This window comes from Pelobates fuscus, chromosome 9, assembly GCF_036172605.1.
Source record: "Pelobates fuscus isolate aPelFus1 chromosome 9, aPelFus1.pri, whole genome shotgun sequence".
Taxonomy (NCBI): domain Eukaryota; kingdom Metazoa; phylum Chordata; class Amphibia; order Anura; family Pelobatidae; genus Pelobates; species Pelobates fuscus.
In genome coordinates this window covers 100238543-100252798 of record NC_086325.1, presented here as the reverse complement: position 1 = coordinate 100252798, position 14256 = coordinate 100238543, and the positions used below count along the sequence as shown (strand labels likewise).

Here is a 14256-nt window from a genome sequence, read left to right as displayed (position 1 = left end):
AAAATCCCCAATGCAACTCCTTTACCTAAAGAGCTGCCTTGGCCTTTTGCAATTCCCTGGTTAATTCAAATTTAAAGGGACACCCCGGCCACAATAACAACTTTAGTGGAATGAAATTAATTCCTGGATGCGGCTTAGCTCAAGAGGTTAAACCATTAATGAATGATTTATCCACAAAGTCTTTAGTCTGTAGCCCACTAGCTCTACCCGTAAACTTCCTTTCTTCACCCTAGGCGTTAAGTCAGCTGACACTCTCAACCTATCAGCAGCTCCAAGTTTAAGGCTTCTGGCAGAGCTAATGGGCGCTAGACTGAAGACTTTGGGGTTAAACCATTTTTTTATTTTTAATGCCTTGAGGTAAACCAGCACCCAGAAATTCCTCGCACCATAACAGCTTAATTCAAAAGAAGTGGTTATGGTGACAGAGTATCCCTGAGTAGACCTGTAAAGCTGCTACTTAAACTGTCAGTCATTGTGTACAGCAGCTGACACAAGCCTAATATTAAAATCTCTGTATTTACACAGAAGCAGGACACCCACCATTTTCTCCTCCCTATTGTAAATGATGCGAAAAGTCCCCTCCCTCACACAAGCAGTCACATCCACTGTGCAGCAGTCGAAAAGTATGTAGCAGTTAAGTTTTTGATTGATTGTAGTACGCGCAACAAAGAGGCCTGTGCATGCCCGCTGTGGAACACATAGGTTTGTTATCGCTGACTTAGGACCAATTGTGTGGATAGTGTAAGGACATATTTTTGAGCATAGGACAGTAGTTTTTGTGCATTACATTTAATACATTTTTAGAATTCATAATGTAACAATATAATGTGTTAGTTGTGTCAAAATGGACCACATCCCTTCTACTGACCTTATTTGTTTCACTGTTTTCACCCATAACCCCAAAGATGGTTCTATCTTACTGCCTTTAAGAGGGAATTATATTGTTAGGTATTTTCAGTCAGTACAGTAGTCAGTACAAAAGTGAGATTTTAATAACATATTAATTTCAATGCTTAGTTTATTTATTTCTTATCATACTTTACATTTCCCATCACATGTTCTTTGTCGATGATTAAAGGGACACTCGAAGCATTACAACAGCTTTAGCTGAATAAAGTGTTTTTGGTGTCTAGCTAATGCATTCTCACTGTTCTTTGTCATTTTGGAGTTAAATCACCTTGTTTAAAATGCAGCCATAGCCACAACTCTTCTGCTTGTGACTCACAGCCTCCCTGCACACTCCCTTAAAAATCTAATTTTTAAACTTCCCTTATTACACAGTGTGTTTACTTTAGAAGTTCTTATCTCTTGCTCTTTTAATTACCTGCTAGAGACTGAAACAGCCTCCTGTGTGTGATTGAAGTTCAAATAACAGAGCAGGAGTAAGCACACTGTTTTATAGGATCAGCTTGAAAATAAAAAAACAAAGAGATTGAACTCCTAAACAACAGAGAACTGGATAGTCTCAACAAAACCAAATCCAGAACTGTACTCAATTCAAAACATAGAAATCATGGGTGCAACCAAACCAGGAACCAGCACCAGGTGCAAATTTACAATGGATATAAGAGAAAAAAGGTCCAGGCACTCCAGGAAATTGATGAGGCAAAATTTAATGAAACCCAGCAGTCAGCACTGTTTCAACCTAAATGGTCCATTTCAAGCTTGTAAAAAGACCCTCTAGGTCGAAACGTTGCTGGGTTTCATTAAATTTTACCTCATCAATTTCCTGGAGTGCCTGGACCTTTTTTTCTCTTATTTCCAGAGAACTGAATAGTGGCATTGAAGGAGAATGATTAATACACCAAAACCGCTTCACCAGGCCAAAGTTGTTTTGGAGTTTAGTTTTTTTTAGTTTTTTAAAGGGCTAGAAAATTCAGAACACATCAGACACAAGGGCAGATCCGGAGTCAGTTTCAGAAGGGGCACTGTAGAATTATTTAATATAGAGTGCAGCATATTAAAACAATGCAACTGCCCTAGCTCCAAAATATAGTGAATTTTAATCTGAATTACCAAATTAAGTCAAATGCAATTGATTTGAAGACATTTTCCAACCGGGTTATCATATCTTATTTTCTGTTTAGGCCTTTTCTTTTGCAATTCAGATTTAAATGTGGTACATTTGAAGCTTAGTGAACTACTTTGCGGTTTCCTCTCCTTTTGCCACATGTGTCCTCTCTTCATAACCTCCTCCTCAGTGTGTACTTCTGCCAATATTCCCACCATCTGTGTCCCTCTGTCTTTATACCCCCCAATTTGTGACCCTCTACTCATGTCCCCCATTTGTGACCCTCTGCCCATGTCCCCTCTTTGGGTGACCAACTGCATATGTACCCGGTTTGTGACTCTCTGCTCATATGACCCCAAAAAGACTACCTGCCAATTTCCTCTCATTTGTGACCCCCTGGCCACATCCCCTATTTGTATCCTCCTGTCCATGTCAGGTTCTTTTGACCCTTTGCGAATACCCCGTTTGTAACTCCACTTTGTCTTGTCCACAATTTGTGACTCTTTACCCATACTTCCATGTGTCCTTCTGTCCATAGAACCCATTTGTGAACTTCTACCCTTGTGCCCCTATCAATTAATACCCCCTTACCGTTTCTTTGTACTGCAGCTCAGTGGCTTTGGAGTGAGAGTCTGGGAGCTTGCACAGTCTTCATTTTGGGGCTGTCTGTAGTGGGTGGAGATATAACATCATATACTCACTCTCTGAGTGCTCACATAAGCCAGTGTTCTGTCACACTGAGATTCCTATCAAAATATGTTTAATTTGACAGATTACTGGTGCCAACAATCTTAAGGACATGCTCAATGGCTCTCTCCAATGCCACTTGGCTTTGCTACTTAACATTTACATTAAATAACAGTACCCGGCCTGGTACTAGCTGTCTGGCACCTTCTAAAGGAGATCACTTGCCCTTGTGCCATAACTGCACCTGATTAGACAATGAGTATCAATCATCCCCATATGTGCATGTCCCTTCATGTCTGCCTTCAACATTTTTGAGTACCTTATAGTATTTAAAAACTAAAAACAACTAATCATTTTCTGTTTTATAATGCCTTGTTCTGGTGTTCTGTCAGTTGGAGGAGTGATATGTTCTCACACTAATTTATGGTCTGAGATGACCATATTTTTCCATTCTTATTTTTTGAATCATCAAGTGATGGTTACAATTGGCTTGAAAAAAAAACCCCTACTTGTTAAGCTTTTTTATGTTACCTTATGTAAATGTAATGTTGACCATATCTTGTTTGTTTCAGATGTATTATCTGATTGAACGTCCGGTTGCTAAAGAAGACATGTGATGTTGATGTATTTAATATCCAAAAAAGAGACAGATGAAAACCAGACATACAAGAAAACCAAGCAATTCATCTTTTTAATAAGAAGGAAAATTTAGCTATTAACTACTAGAGAACCCTTCATCTCCCCTCCCTCCTTAGCGGGTAGCAGACCATGTCCAGTATCCTGGAGAGTATTTTCTTAAAGAGGTCACAGCAAAAACGCAAGACATCACCTCTCAACTACAAGAAGAGACTTTTTGTTTTAACAGAGTCTAAAATCACATACTATGAATATGACTTTGACAAAGGAGTGAGTATACATATTGACAGAATCTGTAAATTTAGTTATTTTTTGATTCATAGAAAATGTGTCCTCCAAATCTGAAACAAACATGAAGACACAAAATATATGTTTTATCCTTATATGTGAACACTATTGGTGCACTGTTCTAGAGATACAGGCAATACTTGCAACATATTGTGTTTGTCTGCGAGCATAGTGAGTGTATGCAGCTGTGTGAGTGCATTGCAGGGTTAATGATAATGTTAGAAGTGCTAGGGTAAGGTGGGAGAGGGGTTATTATAAGAGTTAGTTTACATAGAGTGTTTGTTGTTAGGAGGATTACAATCTTGAGAGGGGTTATAGTTGTTGAATGAAGGCTGTTTACAATCATTGGGTTACATTTAGCACTGGGCACATGGTGTGTTTAATTTTTATGAGGTATTCAACCTCTGATTAAAGTAAAGGGTTTTGTTTCAGGTTTAGACTTAGAGTTAGTGCTTAGAGGGACACTATAGACACCCAGGACACCTTATCTCATTGAAGTGGTCTGTGTGCACTGTCGCTGTTCCGCAGAGAAACTGCAAAGTTTACATTGCATGGTTAAAGGGACACTCCAGTCACCATAACAACTTAATCTGAATTGAATTGCACTCTTAAGTTAGGGGTTATACCATTCTTGAATGGTAAACCTTACAGCACCGATTTACAGGTACCCCAGACGGCATCTGGCTTCTGAATCTCAGTTTCAGGAAGCTGACACTCTAATCCAACGAGTAGCTCCACATTGATAACAAAGAAATGTACCTTTTTTTTTTTATCAATGTGGAGCTACTGATTGACTTAGAGCATCAGCTAATTACTCTAAGCAAATCAACGGCGCCTCTGCCAGGTGACACTCCGAGCTTCCTGAAAGTGTAATTCAGAATCCGGATGCTGCCTGGGAAACCTGCATATTGATTCTGGAGGCACATTTTGGGGTTAAACAGTTCAAGAAAAAAACCCTGGCTGTTTGATTGACAGTCGGGAGGGTAAAAGGGGGTGTTCCCTGGTTAATTTTTAAAAGTGCTGATTTCTCATGGAAATCAGCATTTTATAAACTGGGGTTTAACTAAACTACTCCTCCCCCATAACACACTTCAGAAAGCTGAAGTGCTTTTGGGATATGGAATGGTCCTTTAAGAGTACACAAAGATTTACACCCTTGCATTTTTTTTTTTGTGTATTTTATTAATTTTAGAATAGCATGTACAACTTTTCCATTATATTCAGATAAGTATTACGGTATGTGTAAGCATTGTGACATCGTAATGGGTATAACAATAGGGGTCAGTAACGAGGTACTGGTCATTCTCTTTGGTCTCTATGTTAAAACTTGGTGGTTGCTTATTGACCATAAGGATCAGTGGCCAGTGGCAGAGTCCTGTGAACCGTTGTTTTATGATGTATCCCAATTGGGTTTTTAACATTGTAGCGGAGAGCTGATTTCAGCTTAACTCCACTGGCATATTAAAAGAATGCAGGAACAAATAGTAAATCCAGGAGGGTAACCAGCACAATCAGCAATAAAATCCAATAGTATCCCATCACCTTTCCCAATCACTGGACGACACACAGTATCAGGAGTAGAACTGAACTTTAATCACACAATTCCTGCTTTTATGAGATTCTCCCATGCAAGGGAGGGACTCACTATAATTACTACAGTAACCAATTACATAGACGTCACCTCCCACACATCTCCTCCCCTTACTTTAACAGTTAACATAATTATAAAGTACATATTTTTCCCCCATTCCTGGATGCACCCCAAATATGGCAGGCACACCTTTAAATATGGTACCCCTGGTAGCCCTGATCTGGGTGAGGAACATATCCAAAAATCACCCAGATCAGACCAGGGGTTCGGGAGTTATGAAGAAGCAAAGTTTTGACCGACCGCATGGGTAAAGTAGACGAAAATAGTTCCATGAGTTCTGGCCCTGCGGTCGGTCTCTGTTCGTGCATCAAAAGTCCCGAAAGGCTATGCCATCCATGGTTAAGTTGGTAGTCGGATGAATCCCCTAGTTCGTGGGATTCATCCTACCGAACGACGGGCCGTTCGTGTGTTTCAATCGGCACTTTTTGAAGTCCTGGAGGTCTTAGCGGTGTTCAGTTAGTCGAGTGTCTGTTTTGAGTTCCAGACACTCGACGACCAAACACCGCTGTTCGCGGGTTTAAGATGGCCGCCGCCACGCGTTCGGCTGCCGAAATAACGGCCACCCAGGGAATATAACAGAGTGTTCGTGCGTTTAAACCAAGCGAATGGAACGATCATACAGGGAGGTAAATTACTGCCACACTTCACACCATGGTGGTCCGGTTGTTCGGTACATTGGTTCGTATGGTGAATATAGCCGTTCACATGCAGACTTGTACATCTTTTACCGAACGAAGCATGGCCACATATGGTTGTAGGTGATTCTGTATAATCCAGGCACAGGAGAAACTTTTAGGTTCCAACAATAGATAGGGAATATATTGGACAGCCAAAAGGGGTTCTGCTACAAACATCTTCTGTCACTGTGTGATCCCCATTTACTTGTAGGATCTGGGTCTCACAACTTTGGGCAGTGGGGTCAGCCTCTTAACTGTGTTGTGCACTGCCCAATCAGAGCGTTGCCGCAGGTTACCACGGCAACGCTCTGATTGGGTCTCGCGAGATCCATGATCTGCAGCTCTGCGGAGCTGCAGACCGGAAATGAGGGCCACCGGACCACCAGGGACCCCACCGGACCACCAGGCAGCTCCCATTGGACCACCAGGGATTTAAGGTAATTTTTTTAGTCACCCCCCCTCTCCTCATCACCCCCTCCCTCTCACAATCACCCCCCCTCTCACAATCACCCCCCTCTCCTCATCACCCCCCTCCCTCTCACAATCACCCCCCTCTCCTCATCTCGACTTTTTTAATTTATTATCCGTGCCACATTTTACCAATCACAACATGTTTCATTTAACATATTGATATATATCACAGTAATGATGTATTTTATTGTCTCTCATGTAATTTACAAACTTAAAAATGGGAGGTGAAAGGGCCTCATAAGTGGAATAGCCTAGGGCCTCTTTTCATCTAAATCCGACCCTGCCTGTAGCCCATATTTTTTCATCCCTGGAGGTTTCTCTTGATTCTAGGCCTTGGACCTTCTGTCGTACCTCCTCCACCTCTGTCTGAATTTTCTGGAGGTTGTCCCTGCCTTAGCTCCACCAAGAGCCTTTTTATGTTGCCTTTCGTGGCGGGAGCCTTGTCTTCCTCAGACTCTGGAGTGTAAGATCGAGCATCTGATCGAGGAGAGGGTAATGAGTCTTCATCTTCCAGGGAGGCTTCAGATGCCTCGGGTGTGCAGCAGGCCTCAGGCGCCATCTTAGGTCTCTGTGGAATCACAGGCCTCTCGAAAGCTAGTCTGATATCAGGCTGTTGGGGCTGGACTGGACCTTGGATCCTCTTATTTTTCTTCCCCATTGTCTTTGCTTGGGGGGTGTCTGTCTCTCGGGTGAAATCGCCACGATTTCGTGTTTTTTAACCGTGTTTTTCTCTGGGTCTGAGCAGAGCTCCGTGAGAAGTCGTCCGCTCAGTATCGCTGCCGGCCACGCCACCCACACCCTTGCATTTTAAAGTACTTATATTACCAAAAAGCGGTCACTGCACTCTGTCCCTCTCTAGTGGTTTCCCTAAAATCACTTGGCATCTTCAAAGGGACTGATAGGGGCTGTCATGGAGGAAAATCAAAACTTATAGTTCAATCTCCTGACACTATCACAGCTGCTCCACCTCTTTGTGTGATCCCCATTAGAAGATACACTGTTTCCAAAGTACAGAGCAAAAACTCAGAATCCCAAGACTGTCCTATCAAATCAATCCTGTGCAATGCCAGATCAATAAGGAACAAAATAGCTATTATTGCCGTCCTTATTAAAACATGCAAATTAGCGTGCATTACAGAATCATGGCTAGATGAAAATGCAGGGCCTATTCTAGAGGCAGCTATTCCAGGCAATTACACGGTGTTCCACCGCCCGAGACAAAATTGCAAGGGAGGTAGAGTTATGATCGGTGCGAAATCATCCTTAAATCCCAGACCAATATCAGTCCACAAACCCCAATCTTTTGAATGCGTAGCTGCCAGCCTCTCAATAGATATAGGATTCCGGATACTGTTAATATACAGACCCCCAGGAGATGGGAAGAGATTTTTTTCAGGAACTCTCAGATCTTTTGGCTGGCTTAATCCTTAAACACCCCAGATGGTTTATATTGGAAGACTTCAACACTTGGATTGATGACACCCTATCCCTGCTTGGGCAGGATCTCCTCAGCTTGATGACTGCACACAGTAGAAGGGCTCTGCAAACCAGCATGCATGCATATCCCCACCAACTTTTCTCAGGATAAGTGTGAAGCATTTGCGATTTTATTCAGAGTCAAGACTTCCTCAATCCGAGCTTCCTTTACAGCAGGCCAAACAGTTACACACCAGAACCACTACAATGGAATGCAAAATTGCCCCAGTTTATGGTCCACTTTTACAAATGTGAATATAAAGGGAGTTAAAAGAACCATGCAAAAGTTACACCCCAGTACGTGTGACTTAGAAAAGTGGATCGCAAAATAACAAACTCTTCCTAAACACTGACAAAACTGCCACAATGATCTTTGGAGCAGTACCTAAATTACACAAATTACACAATTCCCACCTATCAATCAAAACAAAATCAAATAGCACACTAACCGCACTCCACTCTTTCAAATACTTGGGTATGTTGTTAGACCCCAATTTATCTTTTGGCCTCCACATAGAAAAACTTGCATCTCAACTTTATCCAAAACTAGGTGCCCTGTAAATCCCTACAGTAAACCCTACAGTAAAGGAAACAATTTTACAGCAAATGCTGATGCCAATCATTGATTATGGGGATGTAGTATATGCACCTTAATAAACGTATAACTTGTTCTGCCGATTTTTGCTACAATGTAATTACAGGGCCCACCATTGTGACATGCTAAAAGAACTTAACTGGTTGTCTCTGGAATCCAGACACACCTTCCTCTTTCCAGCCTTGTGTTTAAGAGCTTTTCTGGGAAGCTCCCATCCTACCTCCGATCCAGTACCAGCACTTTATTTAGCCTACCTCAATACAAAAATAATGCAGCCTGATCCTCCTTTTCCCACAGAGCACCGCAATCATGGAACGACCTCCCGCACACTTTCAAATCTTCCCCAGGTCTAAAGTCCTTTAAGAGATCCGTCTCTACATACCTCAAAAACAGAATGCACCTGTCATGGTTGATTATATATTTCCTACCTGTTCTATGTTAAATTTTGTATATATTGTGTATTAATATTGTTTTTTGTATTTTATTGTACCCTATTGTATCAATGCAATGTTTGTGGACCCAGGACATACTTGACAACTAGAGAAACCTCAATGTATCTTTCCTGGTAAAATATTTTATAAATAACTAAATAAACTTAGACCCTGCTCCAACTCAGCTTATATCTACATGCATTGAAACACATGCCCCAGCCCTCACAAAAATAGTGCAGTGTTCACTAAAAACTGGAGACTTCCCAGATCCTCTAAAAGAAGCTGTGGTAAAACCACTCCTAAAGAAACCTTTTTTAGACCCAGAATGCATGGCTAATTACAGACCAGTATCCAACCTTCCATTTCTGGGGAAAATAATTGAAAAAGTAGAAGCAACTCAACTGGAGGTCCATCTATCAAGCTTGAACATCTTTGATCCTTTCCAGTCAGGCTTCAGATGTCGCCACAGCACTGAAACAGCGCTAGTCTGAGTGCTAAATGATCTCCTTTTGGCGAGAGACAAAGGTGATTACTCCATCCTAATCTTGCATCTCTCTGCTGCATTTGACCACAGAATTCTAATAGAGCGCCTTTAGCACATCTGTGGTCTAGAAGGCATAGTCCATTACTGGTTTAAATCTTTCCTCATTCGTAGATCACAGAGAGTAACATCAGGATCAAGCTCATCAGCACCAACCAAACTGACCTGCAGAGTTCCACAAGGATCCATCTTGTCTCCCATGCTATTCGCAATTTACTTGCTACCACTGGGGGACATCATTAGACGACATGGCCTAAGGTATCATTGTTACGCTAATGACACACAACTTTACTTCTCCTTTGCTCCAGATACCACAGACCCAACATGCCGCATCAACAGTTGCTTAGCAGACCTGCTAGTTGGCTTAAAGTGAACCCGGACAAAACAGAGTTACTCTTGATGAGGGGACCCCAGGCAACAGAAATATCCCATGATCACCCAACTGACCTGGAGCTTGGAGGCTCTGAAATCGTTAGTTCATCAAACGTACGAAACATCGTGCTGATTGACTCTGGAGTATCATTTCAACAGAAGATTTCCTCTGTAATAAAATCTGCCTACTTTCATCTGAAAAACATAGCCCGGACACAACACCTAATTCCACTGGATGATATGCCAACATTAATCCATGCATTGGTATCCACTCGGCTAGATTACTGCAATGTTCTTTACTTGGGCCTCCCAGAAAAAGAACTATCGCCTTCAGACTGTACAAAATGCAGCAGCCAGACTACTGACCAATAAAACTTGCTCCTGCCATATAACACCTATTCTCCACTCCCTGCATTAGCTTCCAATTAATTGGCAAACATATTTTAGAATTGGCCTGCTAACCTTCAAAGCCTTAAACAAAGAAGCCCCACAGTACCTGAAAGAGCTCCTGACACCCTACATTCCATCCTATTCACTTCAGTCAGTCAGCAAAACCCTCCTGTCAGTGCCAAGAATAAAGACAGACTCAGGTTCCAGGGCATTCAGCCACGCTGCCCCACCTTCTAGAACTCTTTACCGTGCACAATCAGAGAGGCACCGTCCTTACAGTCATTTTAAAAAAAGCTAAAGACCCACCTCTTCCATCAGGCATTCAGTCCGCTCATCTGACCTTCAGAAACTCCTAACTTTTATGTCTTTATGTTTGTATATTTGTAAAGTGCTTTGAGTCTCACAGGGAGAAAAGTGCTATAAAAATCGCAAATTATTATTATCATTATAATTATTATATTCAAATAAATAAATTGTACTGTGTTATACAAAGTACTAATACATTCAAAACCTTTAATGTGCAACCAAAGTGCAAATACAAAATCTTGTCAGTTTCACCGATAATTCTACAAAGCCACTTTATTGGTGAAACTGACAATTATATTGGAACGTATTCAATGAAAAAATCTTTTCAGATGGAAAAGATTTTGTATTTGGGTCGAGATAGGTGGCAAACTCAGGAACAGCCCCTGGCAGCAAAAGCTCTAGCTACACCACTGCATAGGAGGCTAACTAGACTTTAGAGAACATTAACCAAGGCAGTGGCAGAACTAATGTAGAGAGCTCCATAGTGTACTAAATATATTTGGGCCCCTTTTGGCACAAAGATAGCCAAAAGGTAGATCCCCATTTTTCGATTCCCAACGAGCCGGGGATTTACCATTTGCCCATACTTGCAGGGTTGTATTTGTGAGTAGTGTTTATGCATTTAAATGTTAGCATGTTTTTGTACAGAATATGTGTGTGCATTTAGGGGTGTATTTGTATATACTGTTGCTATTGGAATGCAATGGTGTACTTGTGTGTAGTGTTTGCATTTGAATGTAGTGGTATGTTTGTTTGCAGTGTTGTCTTTGAAATGCAGGTGGGCTTTTGTGTGTAGGGTTAATGTTTGAATGAAGGAGTGTTTGTATATAATTTTAAAGTTTTAATACAGGGGTGTGTTTGTAAGTAATGTTTGCGTTTGATTGTAGGGGTGTGTTTATATGTGGTGTTGGCTTTTAAATGCGGGTTACGTTTGTGTGCAGTATTCGTATCATTTTTATTGTTAATGTTTTATGCATATATATATATAATATTGGGATACAAAAAAGAGAAGTGGGAAAAAGGGAACAGTACATAATTTAATCTGTAATTACACACTATTAAAAAACAATATTATTCACATAACAGTATGCATTAATTCATGTAAAACAATTGATTACAACAATATTTTTTAGATTCTTTTCCTTTCTCTATTTTTTTTAAATCAATCAATATTCATTTGCTTAAAGTTTAGAGAAACCACTGAAAACTATCACTTCCTCTCGGTCCAAATCAAAAGAGTAATTTACGCTCTAATAAAGGATTGTAACAGGGAGGGGTGGGGAATGGGGGATAGAACAACAGCCTATTTAGCTAAATCCCTTTTGAGTCTAGCTCTCATTATATTCTTTAAACGTTAAGTAAAGCATAAAGGGGAGAAAAATATAATAACCCTTTAACATATCTACCGTATATACTCGAGTATAAGACGAGTTTTTCAGCACATTTTTTGTGCTGAAAAACACTCACTCGTCTTATACTCGAGTCAGTTGTCTGTATTATGGCAATTTACATTGCCATAATACAGACAAGGACCGGGGGCTGTCAGGAAGCTGTAACTTACCTTCACCGCAGCTCCTGTCAGCTCCCTTCTCTCTCCTCCGTCCGTACAGCTCCCAGGTCAGCTTCCTCTGCAACTCTCGCTAGAGCCGCGGGGTCAGCGCGTTGCCACGGGTTACCGTGGCAACGCTCCGCGCGGCCGCGAGAGTTGCAGAGGAAGCTGACCTGGGAGCTGTACGGACGGAGGAGAGAGAAGGGAGCTGACAGGAGCTGCGGTGAAGGTAAGTTACAGCTTCCTGACAGCCCCCCTCCTACAGCCCATCCACTGGACCACCAGGGAGTGAGAGCCCCTCTCCATGGCCAGCTAACAAGCAGGGAGGGGGGACGAAAAAATAAATAAAAAAAATAATAATAATAAAAAAAAATAATAATAATAAAAAAATAATAACAACATTTAAAAAAATATATATTACAATAATAATTTAAATAACAATAATTAATAAAATGCCCACCCCCACCAATGCTCTGCACTCACACACACACACTGCACTCACACACACTGCATTCATACACACACTCATACACACACTGCACTGCATTCATTATATACACACACTGCATTCATACACACACTGCATACACACTGCATTCATACATACACACACTGCATTCACACTGCACTCATACACACACTGCACTGCATTCATTATATACACACTGCACTCACACACTGCACTCATATACACACACTGCACTGCATTCATTATATACACACTGCATACACACTGCACTCATACACACACACTGCACTCATACACACACACTGCACTCCATTCATTATATACACACTGCATTCATACACACACTGCATTCATACATACACACTGCATTCATTATATACACACTGCACTCACACACTGCACTCATATACACATACTGCACTGCATTCATTATATGAACACTGCATACACACTGCACTCATACACACACTGCACTCATATACACGCACTGCACTCATATACACGCACTGCACTCCATTCATTATATACACACTGCATTCATACACACACTGCATACACACACTGCATTCATACACACACACACTGCCTTCATTATATACACACACTGTAAATAAATATTCAGTTAATATAACTTTTTTAGGATCTAATTTTATTTAGAAATTTACCAGTAGCTGCTGCATTTTCCACCCTAGTCTTATACTCGAGTCAATAAGTTTTCCCTGTTTTTTGGGGTAAAATTAGGGGCCTCGGCTTATATACGGGTCGGCTTATACTCGAGTATATACGGTATCTCTTATTTCCAACCATTTATTCCACCTTTTTTTGTATAAAGTTTCCTGTCCTTTCAAACGACCAGCCATCAATTCATAAGTACATCAGGAGTCTAGTCTTATCATTATCTCTGACAATAAAGGAGTCTGTATTTTTTTCCAGCTGTATGCAATAGCAATTTTAGTTGCTATCAAACTGTGAATATTAATATAAATAACCTCTTCTGGGAGCGGTATAGAAAACATATGTAAAAAAAAAAACATTCGGGTTGGGTAGATATCACTGCTTTCAAATCATTTTGAAAAAATCTTACCAATTCTTTCCAAAGCTTAGTAATACCTGGACATAACCAAAAAATATGATATAGAGTGCCCTCCTGTTAAGGCAGCGCCAACATAAATTTGATGCCCCTGCGTATATATGAGCTATCCTAGTTGGCACCAGGTACCAACGCATATTCAATTTACAGTATGATTCCCAGTGTTGTAAATTACATGATGCCTTTTTGGTTAGTTTTAATGCTTGATGCCATTTGGATAAAGAAAATTGATAACCTAAATCTAAATCTAACTCCCATTTCTGCATATATATAGGTTTTGCTTCATTCCCTATATTCATAATGTTATTATAAGATAATGATAAAGTTTTAATAGTCGGTAATTTACCCATACATTTGTATATCAAAGGCGGAAGTGTTTTTATTTCTTCTATTTTTATATTAAATCCATGAAGTATATTCCTAATGCGTAGGTACAGGGGCGTATTAGCCGCGAGGCAAACAAGGCATTTGCCTTGGGCGGCATTTTCCAGGGGGCGGCAAAAAAAGCCGCCCCCAAATGCCCAAGGCAAATGTCTTGTCAGCCTTGCGGCTAACAGACATGCCGGCGGTCGGGCGGCGCTGGCGGGCGGGCAGGCGGGCGGGCGGCCGGCGGGGG

The 14256-nt window shown here is 41.1% G+C and overlaps 1 protein-coding gene across 2 annotated transcripts in view; it reads left to right on the top strand.

The window, feature by feature from the left end:
- Positions 1–14256, top strand: part of BTK (Bruton tyrosine kinase) — a 158167-nt gene that overhangs the window by 26319 nt on the left and 117592 nt on the right. For both annotated transcript variants that reach the window (XM_063432219.1, XM_063432218.1), the window contains exon 2: positions 3271–3604. In XM_063432219.1, coding sequence (XP_063288289.1) covers positions 3467–3604 — 138 coding nt within the window. In that variant the 5' untranslated portion in view covers positions 3271–3466. The remainder of the gene's footprint in view (positions 1–3270; positions 3605–14256) is intronic.